At 38.0% G+C, this 14,037-nt stretch overlaps 1 protein-coding gene across 6 annotated transcripts in view; it reads right to left on the bottom strand.

The window, feature by feature from the left end:
• Positions 1-14,037, bottom strand: part of MON2 (MON2 homolog, regulator of endosome-to-Golgi trafficking) — a 124,885-nt gene that overhangs the window by 96,987 nt on the left and 13,861 nt on the right. For 3 of the 6 annotated variants that reach the window (XR_007919691.2, XM_002711305.4, XM_002711303.4), the window contains exon 2: positions 9,578-9,641. The exons of 2 other annotated variants lie outside the window; for them this stretch is intronic. Coding sequence is in view for 2 of the 4 variants with exons in the window: in XM_002711305.4 (XP_002711351.1) it covers positions 9,578-9,641 (64 nt within the window). In the remaining 2 variants the exon portion in view is untranslated. Of the gene's footprint in view, positions 1-1,942; positions 2,024-9,577; positions 9,642-14,037 lie in introns of all 6 variants that reach the window. One more of the 6 variants, XM_070052565.1, reaches the window with a different exon arrangement.

Below are 14,037 nucleotides of genomic sequence, written 5' to 3'. Positions count from 1 at the left end.
CCTCTCCCAAAGCTCTCTTTAAGGAAAGGTAACTGATAGTACAGTTTCCTACCCCACATTCTGCAAATGCTCTCCTTATGCCAGCATAAATCACTGATCTAGCATAGCTAAGAGACAGCAGACGTGACCAACAAAGAATAGTATATCCTAGAGAACTCTCCTCTTATTTCCTTGTTGTTCTGTACAAAGGTTTTGATTCAAGCTTAGAAATAAAGTATCTATAACAATGACTCAAAAGATTGATATGTATGATTAAAGAGATGACCATAAAAGCTTTAAGAAACTATTAAATCTCTTACTTAAGTATAAAGTTATATCACTTCCTCTGCTAAACATTATTAAACATTATTTAGGTAAATTAAAAGTTTTCAATAGTAACAAGTTATACTTATAAGTAGTATGATGAAAATGTGTTCTTCATTTGAAAATCACAATAATCTTCAAGAATTTATAGGGCAAGCTATGGCCCAAGTAAGTAGGTAATAAAACTAGAATTTTAGATCATATGTCCTTTAATTCTTGGTTCACTATTCTTCCTACAACATTGTGCTGACACGTTTCAAGGTAAACAGCAAGTTAAAAAAGGACACAAAAACCTGCACTTTAAAGCTGTCCACCTGAAGAATTCAGATAAAGAAAAGACAATACGTTTTCACAGAGTCTAAGATGCCAATGAGTTTTAAGACATAACTATTATATCACAAAGAAAGAAAATCAATGCCCATAAAATTATGACACAATACTTTCAAATCACTAATATTTTTTCTATACAATTTCATCCTTTGGATCATCAAGAGCATTGGGGATGCCTCATATCTTGAAAGATTACTTTGCTACTGTCTTTCAGATTTTCTTCTAAGTCACTGACATCTACACTGCATGTTTTGATGCCAGCATTTTCGTAAGTTCACCTATAATGTTAACAAAGCTTTGTTTTGTTTTTAACAACTAGGGTGACATTTTAAATAGCAATTAAAACCAACAAAGCACCAATACAAAAGATGTGATGATAATAAGAGGTTATAACTATGAATAAAGTTCACATACACACTGAACAAGAAAACTACACCCTTACTGGCCCACAATGATACTAAGGTACCATCAATTATAAGATGAAAGGCCAATTTGGGAGATGTTAAAAAGTTTTGTTTAAAAAAAATGTGCATCTTAGAACCAATAAAATAAACTATGTCATAGTGAAATGTACAAATATTAGTTACAGCTAAGTCTGTGAGGCTGAGACAAACCTAAAATAGTAATAAAAATATTTTTTAAACCTTAAAGTAACTCAAAAGGATTGAACACCAGTCTCATTTCTGTTCACTTTCTTTTCCTCCCAATTACAAGAAAATGGTCAAAAAGAAAGTTTCTATATTATCTAGAATAGATGATCAACAAAATCATAACAAAATTATCTATTCTAAGTCTTCTGAAGCACAGTTTGAGTAACAAAAACATACCCAGCACATCTAGATCACAACTCAGTAAGAGAAAAATCTTAAGAAAGAAAGAGACTTGATTTGTTTTCCTTCTTTCAAAAGAGATAGTGGTTCTGGAAAAACAGGAATTACTCTTGTCTTCTAATAGATATCCACTCTCTATTTACAATCATTTTAATGATATGCTATTTTAAGGTGGCTTCATAGAGATGTCTTCTGTAGGCTGATATTTTAGAAATCACATCAAGGAAAGGGCTGGATAGCACTGCAAAGACATCATGCTATAACATTTATATGTTGTTCCGGAATAAAGACAAAAAGGTTGATTCTTTTCAATCCAAATTCTCTGTCAGTTTCCATTAAAATATAAAAATAGATTTGGGAGGAGGAAAAAAAAAAGAAGTGTGTATCACACCTACATCCCTTAATAAGCATAACTGTGTGTTTCATGTTGTAGCTCCAGATTATGTAACTATGAGATCAAATGATACACTTCCACACACCTGAAGAAGGTCCAGCAGGTCCCCATATCCTAGGGGTTTCCTTGCTCTGAGCAGTTTCACTGCATAACTGCAGTTTTTATCCTGGAAAAAAAGAATTAAACTAGGATACCCTACTGAGTCACATTAACAGGGGTTAATAAAATTTCATTGTGGTAAATTTAAACAGCCATTGAATAATTAATTTTTGTGAAAGAAATAAAATGTGCACTATAAATTATTTCTACTCTAAAAACACATTTAAAACCTAGTTCTGGGGAAGACTGCTATTCCTAACAACAACAAAAAATGTAGTTGTGCAAAGGTCTCAAAATATATGTAACTGAATGATTCAAGAATAAGACTATAAATAAAGTAATAAGCTTCATATTTTAAAAGCACATTATAGGGGCCGGCACTGTGGCGTAGTGGATAAAGCCACCACCTGCAGTGCCAGCATCCCATATGGGCACCAGTTCCAGTCCCAGATGCTACTTTTCCGATCCAGCTCTCTGCTGTGGCCTGGGATAGCAGAAGATGGCCCAAGTCCTTGGGCCCCTGTCACCCATGTGGGAAACCTGGCTCCTGGCTTCAGATCGGCACAGCTCTGGTCATTGTGGCTAACTGGGGAGTGAACCATCGGATGGAAGCCCCCCACCACCTCCCTCTCTTTCTCTGCCTCTCCTCTCTGTGTAACTCTTTCAAGTAAATAAATAAATCTTTAAAAATAAAAAAAAGCACATTACAGAAAAGGAAATTATGTTGGTATAACTGTTTAGTAATTTTGAAAAATGAAAAAAAAAATCTAGATCCTCACATTACCCCATGTAGTATTAATAAAAAAATGAATCAAACTACAGAAAAACTAAAGAAGATAAAAATGACTATCAACTATGTAGAATAACAAAAGAATTCACTGGGGGATGGCGTTGTGGTGTAGCAGGTGAAACTTCTGCCTGCAACGCCAGCCAGCTTCTTATATGGGTGCCAGTTTGAGTCCCAGATGCTCCACTTCTGATCCAGTTCTCTGCTAATGTGCCTGGGAAGGCAGCAGAGGATGGCCCAAGTGCTTGAGCCCCTGCACCCATGTGGGAGACTGGAAGGAAGATCCTGGCTTCAGACCGGACCAGCTCCAGCCATTGTGGCCATTTGGGGAAGATAGCCTGCTTGTTTTCTCTCTCTCTCTCAACTCTGCCTTTCAAATAAACAAACAAATCCTTAAAAAAATCATAAAAATCAGTTTTTAAAAAATTAAAAGGTAAATGACCACAGAAAAATATGATATAAACACAATGGGAAATTAATACTTTTACATAAAAGTTTTATTATGAAAAACACAAAAACTCAGAGAAATGAATGCAAAATAAAAAAGGAAATGAAGAAGTTAATGCATAGAGAAAATGTTAAACAACAAGAAGAAAAGAAATGAGAATTCATTTGCCTGCTCATTTACAAAAAAGTTTTTTAAAACAATAATCCTTGCAAGGATTTTTTTTTTTTTTTTTGACAGGCAGAGTTAGCTAGTGAGAGAGAGAGAGAGACTGAGAGAAAGGTCTTCCTCTTCCGTTGGTTCACCCCCCAAAAGGGCGCTACATCCAGCACGCTGCGCCATCCAAAGCCAGGAGCCAGGTGCTTGCTCCTGGTCTCCCATGCGGGTACGGGGGCCCAAGCACTTGGGCCATCCTCCACTGCCCTCCCAGGCCACAGCAGAGAGCTGGACTGGAAGATGAGCAACCGGGGCAGAATCCGGCGCCCCAACTGGGACTAGAAACCAGGGTGCTGACGCCGCAGGTGGAAGATTAGCCTAGTGAGCAGCGGCGCAGGCCCTTGCAAGGATATTATAAAAATGCATTCACATTACTGTTTGTAAAGGTAAAACTTTCACATTTTTGGAAAACATTAAACTTCTTATTCTGCATCATCTCATTTCTAGAAATTTATCAAAAAGAAATAATATTAAAATATTCATAACAGGAAGGAATGGTTAAACTACAATCCACTTGCTGAAATACTATATACAGCAATTAGAAACATTTTAAAAGACAGCATCAAAGAAAAAGACTTAGGACACCAAAAAAATACTATAACTTTAAAACTTTTTAAAATCCCATGGAAAAAAAGAATAAAAGCACAGTTATGGGGGCCAGCACCGTGGCATAACAGGTAAAGCTGCTACCTGTATCCCATATGGGCGCCGGTTTGAGACCTGGCTGCTCCACTTGCGATCCACCTCTCTGCTATGGCCTGGAAAAGCAGTGGAAGATGGCCCAGGTTCTTGGGCCCCTGCACCCATGTGGGAGACCTGGAAGAAGCTCCTAGCTACAGGCTCCGGATCTTCACAGCTCCGGCCATTGCAGCCAATTGGGGAGTGAACCAGCAGATGGAAGACCTCCCTCCCTCCATCTCTTTCTCTCTGTAACTCTTTCAAATAAATAAATCTTCAAAAAAAAATAAAGCACAATTATATTATAGAGAAACTGTAATATTTAGCCCAAAGGGTCAATTTGTGAGCATGGCTAATCAATTACAGTCCTCAAGTCTTCTAACCTAAATTATAGAACTCTACCTTCATAATGGTTCACTGAAATAAATCCTCTATAGTGCTGTCACAGTAATTTACTTATAAATATGATTATGTCACTTCCCTAAGTCAATCCATCAAGCTGCTCAGAATATCACACAATGAATGTGTTATTTCCCTGACACCAATTCCCTCCTCATCCTTTATGGCTAGACAATACTCCAATAGTACATCCAAATATACCATGTTGTTTTGTACCCCTTGTTTTTATTTACATAGGACTCTTTATTTTTACTTCAATACTTTGCCTAACTCCTCCTGCTCAGTCTTCAAGATGCAGCTTCAGATTCCCAGGCTAACCCTATGCCTGCAGTGCTGGCAACCCATAGGGGCATCAGTTTGAGTCCTGGCTGCTCCTCTTCTGATTCAGCTCTCTGCTTATGGCATGGGAGAACAGTGGAGGATGCTCTAAGTGTTTGGGGTCATGCACCCACGCAGGTGAACTGGAAGAAGCCCCTAGCTCCTGGCTTCAGATTGGCTCAGCTCTGGCCACTGTAGCCATTTGGGTAGTTAACCAGCAGATGGAAGACCTTTCCCTCTCGCCCTCAATCTAACTCTGTCTCTTAAAAGAATAAAATCTTTAAAAAAAAAAAAAAAGATTCCCAAGCTGGGTTGGGTACCTTCCCTACGTTGCTATGTCAATACTTCCACCCTGACATTTACCACACAATATTATAATTCTGTGTTTAGGGTCTGTTTCTGTTATTCCTCTATTATCTGGCTGTCATGAAATCAAGATGAATAAATTCATACTCAGATAATTATAACATGTAAACTTAAAGCAACAAGAGACTTATTTGAATCTTAGAGTGATTCATTTATTAGCTTACATTTAATGAGAGCTTATTATTTCCCATGTAATGTGACAAATACTAGCAATGTAATAAAGAATAAGATCTTGATCTTGACCTCAGGGAATGTCACCTTGAAGAGAAAGTTTCTGGCAAAGGATTTCAGGAGCAGGAAAGTTAATCTGAATGACTGCCACAAGCAAAGCTTTCAAATACAGTCTTTGTATTTCCATATAGATTGCAGGTAAATTATATTACCCATCTTTTTATCTTCCCTCATGATTCTTGCATAATAATTTACTAAGAAAATGGTGGCTGAGATATGCTATAAATGTAAAAGATCATAAGTATATGTTCTGATAAGATAAAATATATAAAATAAACAGAGAAACTACTTTTTAATGTCAGAAAAAAACTCCAAGTATATTTATTTACTCATCGTTACTTACAGACATTTTAGTTTTAAGTATAGATATGAAAAAGATGAAGAAAAACTATGTGAGAAAACACAAATCATATATAATAATTATTCATGTAAAAATTCTATATGTACACTGACAGTAGCTGAAAGCAGCCATAGGTGATGTAACCATTTTGGTTTTGGGAACAGGTTAAATATATAATTTAAAGATATCACAATTTCATTAACTTTTTTTTTTAATTTTTTGACAGGCAGAGTGGACAGTGAGAGAGAGACAGAGAGAAAGGTCTTCCTTTGCCATTGGTTCACCCTCCAATGGCCGCCATGGCCGGCGTGCTGCGGCCGGCGCACCACGCTGATCCGAAGCCAGGAGCCAGGTACTTATCCTGGTCTCCCATGGGGTGCAGGGCCCAAGCACTTGAGCCATCCTCCACTGCACTCCCTGGCCACAGCAGAGAGCTGGCCTGGAAGAGGCGCAACCAGGACAGAATCCGGCGCCCCGACCGGGACTAGAACCCGGTGTGCCGACGCCGCAAGGCGGAGGATTAGCCTAGTGAGCCGCGGCGCCGGCTTCATTAACTTCTTTGACACAAATATATATATGCCAAAAGCAGACTGTAGAGTTTTTAAATAACACATGGCTTTTCAGTTTCTAGTATAATGTAAGCTAGAATAATAAACACAACTCTTAATATATTATTTCAAATGCAAGATTAAGGCCTGGCTCGTAAATGAAAAATTTTTTTGCTATCTCTCATTTATAGAGTTTTATCTTTAAAGAAAAAGAGAATTTTGAAATAATGATCTGTATATCTAAATCAATGCTGACATTACCTGGCATAGCATTCCCACTTATGTCAGCATTCATGACAGCAGTGAAAACAAAGAAAAATAAACATTAAAGGAGGATGCTTAAAAGAAGGGGCGATGCAAAGAAAGATTTATTCTGCAATGTAAATAATCTTCCCTTAGAAAATAAATCTATGAAATCTAAAGTTGGAGAGGAATCTATACTGAGTATTAGTAGCTCAAGTAACTGATTGTAATTAAAGATTTTGTTTTTTTTCCAGTTCCTTATACTCTCAAATATATGGAAACATAAAAGAATTCAATATCCCACCTCATTTGAGACTCCTCAATTGCTTAGCATCTTTGATAGCCATTACAGCACATAGTAGTACTCTATATATAGTCTCCTACAGATTCAAGTACTATTAAGAATTGAATACTTTTCAGAAAATAAAACATTCAAAATTATCTCAGTATTAGTTGTACTCTGAATTAATTACATAGTTTAGAAACCACATACTGCCTAATTGTCGCTCCCCGTCTTCGTGGGGGAACGACACTAAGCCCTGCCTAGGCTTCATATCCGAGTCACGGCACCATTATGTCGCTCCCCCTCTTCGTGGAGGAGCAACACAGGACCCTGCGCTGTTCTTTCGTCTGCTCGGCCCTCCCCGGGTTTGCTGCTGGTTCTTCCCGGGTTGGCTACTATCCCTTCCACCTCCGTGGAAGGGCAGTTCCCCCTGGCCGCATTCCCCACTTCCGCAGGGGAGCGGCACACCGCCGGCCGGCTCTTCTCGGGGGCTGCACAGGTGTTCCTTCAGCTAGATGTTCCCCATAGATGTTCCTGGTGCATGCCGTCTCTCTCCTCCTTTATAGTCCTCCTCCGCCAATTCCAACTCGGCTGCCCACACGCCGAGTATGCTGCTCTCCTCCAATCAGGAGCAAGTCCTACAGTTAATTGGTTGAACTGGAGGCAGCTGTGCGGAAGCTGTTTACTTCTCTCCCAGCGCCATATTGTGGGAGAGCAGATGCATAGAATAAGTCTTAATTCCAGTAACAGTCTAGTCCGGTTTGCTCCCCACACCTAATATAAAATTTATTTTTAAAAGCCTTTAGTTTTCAAGATGACAGCGATCTATGAATCTACCATTTTTAGGAATTAATTGCTATAAATATTTGGTTAAAAATACTAAAAAAAGTTTAAATGGTAATATATAACTCCTCAAGTTCATGTCTCTGTATACTGTGAAGATTAAAGCATGAACTATTAACTACATGTGTATGAAAATCTGTTCTAACTTGATTTCAATAATGCTAACTGAATTAAGATGAAATTGGCAACGCACCTAAATATTAAACTCTTAACAATGAATTAAAACTTTCAAACTCATCCTTAAGCTTGAATATTTTATTTGGTATAGAACACTGGAACAGTGATTCTCTGAAATCAGTCTTTGTCTTCATCTTACTTCAACTACAGAACAACCAAATACTTCTTGTATTGGGAATAATTAAGGACTTACCATGATATTAGCAACAATATAGCAAAATAAATGTTTACAATGTTATTATAATGTGACTGGCTTATGAGAAGTCTTCAACTTAAAAATATCTAGGTCATAATTTATCTTTAAATACTAATATCCCCACAGTAGCTAATCAGCCCAACATGTATCTCTCAAAACCCAACAAACCACTACCCCAACCCAACTGTATATACTCTCACCTTTTACCATATCCCCCTTCTCAATATGCAGAGCATTAATTGTTGCTGTGGATAATATTATAAAATTATTAGGTGTTTTGACCGACTGTTCAAAATCAGGGAACAAGCTGTGATAAATAGATGCAATTTAAGAAAGCTAAGGTCAAATTTCCAGCAAAGTTGGGTTGCTTAATGAAATCCATTCTTGTTTCCCTCCCTAAATTGCCCCAAAAAAATCTTCATTTCATCTTGTAACACTCTGAAATTCCACCAGGGATTTAGCTGTATCCCATTTGAGAAAAAAAAAAATGCAAAGTTTACAAGAGTTAAAGAGATTCTTTACTTTCTTTACTGTTTGGACTGTGTGTTAACTAACAGGATTGCTTTTCTCCTATACTAGCTGAGATCAATAGTACTACTGTAACTGAAAATGTAGTGTGAAGCAAGCAACCGCTAAGTATGAAATGCTTGGGAGGGAGCAGCTGGCATGGAAGCCTTGCCATATCACAGAAACACACTGCAGCAGGAAAAACAAGGGATGTGAATATGATTCCACCACTGATCATGTGACCTTGGGCAAGCAGCTTAATATCTTTGCATCTCAATTTGATCTACTATAAAATAAGACAGCATTTTACCACAGGATCGTCTTATGTAAAAGCAGCACAAGTTACCTCACATACAACTCATTCTCAAAAAAAAAAAAAAAAAAAGAAGATACACAGACAGAGAAAGCCTGTTTTCCTCTTTTCCACGTTCACTAGTAAGACAAGAACAGAGGCAGAGGAGTAAAGATGGAGTAGAGAAAGGACGCCAACAAAGAGAAACTTGAAATTCTTCGTTGAAAATGAGGGTCAAACAAGAGATGGTAAGAAAACATTTGTGTTTTCTTTTTTCCACCCCACTCCCATTCTTTCTTCATAATCATAATGCTTCAGTTCCAGGTATGTAGTACATAATACAACACTATGAACTGTTTATGTTACGTTAAAGATAAAATAGGTCTTGAATGTGGACTGAGAACCAATCTTTTACTCAGTTCAATGCAATCAATTTTAACTGAACACACCTTTTATGGGTAAGGTGCACCTTAAGGTGACTAGCAGGAGGTGGAAGATGACTAAGAAAAAAAAAACCTTGCCTTAGTAAGAAGTCTTAAGCTTTGTGAATTCAGAGAATTTTATAGCATTCATCTTTAGCAAACACAATCAGTTCACAATTTAGGCCCTTTACATGCTCTGTATACTTAAGAAAAATATAATAGGACATGAGGAACAGATGTTACAGAAAACTGAGGACTTTTCCTTAAAATTCTACTTTTATTATTAACCAAATTTTCATCAATTGTTGAATTTTTAATGCAAAACATTACCTGCCAAAATTTCGGTGTTTCGTGCAGCTATTGTTTTAACTTTTATTATTCCTGATTCAGCAGCCTGCAAGAATAAAAATAATTAGAACACGAAACTTACTATCAACATAAATGATGTATGGGAATGAAGTCATAAATGATAGACTCTCAAGCACAAATACAGTCAGTCACTATCACCTTTTTCATTTTCAAAATATCAGATAGTAAGACTAGTAGTAACATACATATTAAATGTATAAAATATGATTGGATTTGATAATTTACAAGCAAATTCTGCACTGAAGAATGTTGCTCTTCTCTGCCTTAAGGTGTATCTGGAATACTGCAATCTCCCATGAATTTAAATGTTCAGGAAACCAAAATATAAAAAAGTCTAATAAAAAAAAATTAGATTCCTCCTCTCCATTTCACACATTCCAAAATTAAAAAAATAAAAATAAAAAAATGCTGCAAAGTCAAATCTGTTTTGGACTTAAAAATCGATTTTATTTTTGAGAGTTTATAACAAAACACTCTTATTACTTTTGTTTTTAAGATTTATTTATTTACTTGAAAGAGTACACAGAGAGAGGAGAGGCAGAGAGAAAGAGAGGTCTTCCATCCACTGGTTCACTCCCCAGTTGGCTGCAATGGCCAGAGCTGTGCTAATCCGAAGCCAAGAGCAGCCTCCTCCAGGGTCTCCCACGCAGGTGCAGGGGCTCAAGGACTTGGGCCATCTTCTACTGCTTTCCCAGGCCACAGCAGAGAGCTGGATAGAAAGTGGAGCAGCCAGGACTTGAACCAATGCCCATATGGGATACTGGCACTGCAGGCGGTGGCTTTACCCACTACACCACAGTGTCTGCCCCATTATTACTTTTAACATATTCATTTCAGTTTTTATAATGTATCTAAAACACTTTATCATATTATGTTTAGCTGAAAGTACTTGCTAGTCATAAAGCATTTCACAGAATGCCACAAAACTGCACTGTCCAATACAGTAGCTATTAATACATGTGGCTATTTTAAGCACTTTATATGTGACCGGTCTGAATTGAGCTATGCTCTAAGTGGAAAATACAAACTAGATTTTGAATGCTTAGCATTTTTTTAAAAAGAAGGGTGTAAACTGTCATCTAAATATTCTATTGATTACATGTTAAAATAGTATTTTGAACATATTGGGTTAAATTCCAGGACACTTAAAAGTTCATGGAAAAATAAAATTACCACATAAATATATTTTGTTACAATTTTTGAAATCTATGCAGTTTTTCATAATAAAAATTTTCTGCCAAACTTTTTAGTAACAGTCATATTAATGGATTTCAAATATTTTTGTACCAAAATAAACTCATCTTTTAATTTCATTTTCCACAAATTTCTTGAAGTACCTTTGTAAATATATATTATTACAATTCAATGTCTACTTCTATTTTTCAATGAAGATTTTAAAAAAATTTTTAAAGATTTATTTATTTATTTGAAAGGCAGAGTTACAGAGAGGCAATGGCAGAGAGAGAGGTCTTCTATCCACTGGTTCACTCTCCAGATGGCCGCCGCGGCCAGAGCTGCACTGATCCAAAGCCAGGAGCCAGGAGCTTCTTCCGGGTCTCCCATGCAGGTGCAGGGGCCCAAGGACTTGGGTCATTTTCTACTGCTTTCTCAGGCCATAGCTGAGAGCTGGATCAGAAGTGGAACAACCAGGACTTGAACCGGCACCCACATGGGATGCTGGCACTGCAGGCAGCAGCTTTACCCGCTATGCCACAATGCCGGCCCCACAATTAAAATTACAAATATGGGTTACATTTGTGGTCCATATTTTATTTCTATTGGACAGTTCTGACATATAATATTGATATATTATTTCTATCACAGAAACTTAGAACATTTTTATCATCTAGAAACACATTCTGTAAGTATGCTTATCTCCATACCTCCAAAATTAATACATAACACTCATAAAAAGTTAGATGTTCAAATTTTCCTAGTAATTTGCTTCCTACTTACTCATGTAGTGACTGCAGGCTGTAAAGCTTAAAAATAATTATGGAAGAACACTAGTGCTCTATGGGCTCTTAGTCTGAGAACAAGTGGCATAAAATAAAGAATACCTTTTAAAACTATACCATGTGTAGTAGACCTTTGTCATTTTGTTGACCCTAAGCATATGAAAGCCTTTCATATTTTAAGAATCCCCAACTTCATGAATTTATGGTGCCAAACAATAGATATATCCACCAGAGATTTTAATATGGAGCCCAGTAGCACATAAATGCATAAATAAGAGAGAATTCTTTCTGAAGATAGCAGTAAGAGGCAGCATCTAGTTTCCGAGAACCAGTGGTGGCCTGGAATGACCAGGGCAAGCAGTAGTATAATCCGCAGGAGCCAGTAGTATAATCCAGACCAGCAAGCCACTACTCAGTAGAGGCAGCAGTAATAGTCTCATTGGCCTAATTTTCACTGTGGTTCCAGCTGTTTAGTCTCCCTTTGATCATGTACTTTTTCTAGGCTTGGCTATAGCTTATTTGTATATCTGCATACATGCATGTATTTAATTGAGAAACAGAGAGGGACAGAAACACTCCCATTTGCTGCTTCACTCCCCAAATGACTACAAAGGCCAGAACCCAGCCAGGCCAAAGCCAGGAGCCCAGAAGTGTCTCCCACATGGTCAACAGGAGCTATCATCAATACCTCCCAGGGTGATTACCAGGAAGATGGAGTCAGGAGCTGGATAAAAGAATGGACGCTAAGTACCCTTAGTTGCAATGCAGGCATCTTGACCTCTAAGCTAAACGCCTGTTCCTAGCCTTCCAATTCTGTGAACCACTCAATATCCTATCAGTAAATTTTATTTCTATTTAAAACAGCCAGAGTCAGCTTTCATTGCTCACAACTGAAAAGCCTAATGGGTACACTAGGACATGCCCCTAAAATTTTAAGTAATGGAAATATCCCAAATTAAATTAACATGGTCACTGGCAGAAAAAGCACAGCCAGAATAAATTACTTCAGGGAAAGATTATTGATTTTCTGATTATTTGAGACAGTACATATTAGAAACACCAGAAGCTTTTCTAAAAATCTTAATGTCCCAGGTTGCAATCCATTCCAATTAAATCAGAATGACTACTAGGGGGAGTCAGGTATCAGTATTTTTAAAAATCTTCAAGTGATTCCAATACACAGTTAATATTTAGGAGACTACTGCCATAATATAAGCAAGAGATGATGCTGGACATCCCTACAACAGCAGTGATGGAAGCGACCAGACTCTGGATATACTAGCAAGACACACAAACCATACCATACCATATTTTTTACTACTGTAAAAAAAAAAAAACCACACAAAATATTGAAATTATTATGTACACTTTATAACACACACCTGATCTCAGATTCTCAAGTAAATTTGTTACTGAGTTGGCTAAAATTTATTTGTGGTCATGGAGAAGTCCTCCAACATCTTTTTAAAAGTTTAACCTCTCCCACTTTCCATGGCCCTGTATATCTTGCATATGTCCCAATTCAGTATTTCATTTTGCTTTAGTGTCAACAGAGATGGAAAAAACTGAACCATCACAAATATCAATGTGGGGCCGCCGTCTGCAGTGCCAGCATCTTTTATGGGCACTAGTTCATGTCCTGGCTGCTCCACTACCAATCCAGCTCTCTGCTATGGCCTGGGAAAGCAGCAGAAGATGGCCCAAGTCCTTGGGCCACTGCACCCACGTGGAGACCAGAAAGAAGCTTCTGGCTCCCAGCTTCCAATTGGCGCAGCTCCAGCTGTTATGGCCAACTAGGGAGTGAACCAGCAGATGGAGGACCTCTCACTCATTCTCTGCCTCTTCTTCTCTAACTCTTTCAAATAAAGAAATAAATCTTAAAAAAAAAAAAAAACCAATGTAATTTGTCTAGACTTTCTGAATTCTAGTCAATCAAATCTATTATTTTTTTGAGAGGCAGAAAGAGAGAGAAAGAGAGAGAGGTCTTCCATCCACTGGTTCTCTACCCAGATGGCCGCAATGGCTGGAGCTGTGCCAATTCGAAGCCAGAAGCCAGGAGCTTCTTCCCAGTCTCCCAAAAAGGTGCAGGGGCCCACCTGCTACTGCTTTCCCAGGCCACAGCAGAAAGCTGGATTAGAAGTGGAGCAGCCAGGTCTCAAATCAGCATCCATATGGGATGCCAGCTCTGCATACGGCAGTTTTACTCACTATGCCATAGTGCTGGCCCCTCAAATCTTTTTTTTTAAAGGATTAATTATTGATTTATTTGAAAGCCAGACACACACACACACACACACACACACAGAGAGAGAGAGAGAGAGAGAGAGTGAGGGACAGAGGGAAGGGAGGATTTTCCATCAGCTGGTTCACTCCCCAAATGGCCATAACAAAGTTGAGCTGATCCCCAACTAGGAGAGTATCTTCCGGGTCTCCCACCTGGGTGCAGGGGCCCAAGCACTTGGG

This window comes from Oryctolagus cuniculus, chromosome 11 (genome assembly GCF_964237555.1).
Source record: "Oryctolagus cuniculus chromosome 11, mOryCun1.1, whole genome shotgun sequence".
Taxonomy (NCBI): domain Eukaryota; kingdom Metazoa; phylum Chordata; class Mammalia; order Lagomorpha; family Leporidae; genus Oryctolagus; species Oryctolagus cuniculus.
Note: the sequence above shows the minus strand (reverse complement) of the source record. Positions and strands in the feature narration are given on the sequence as shown.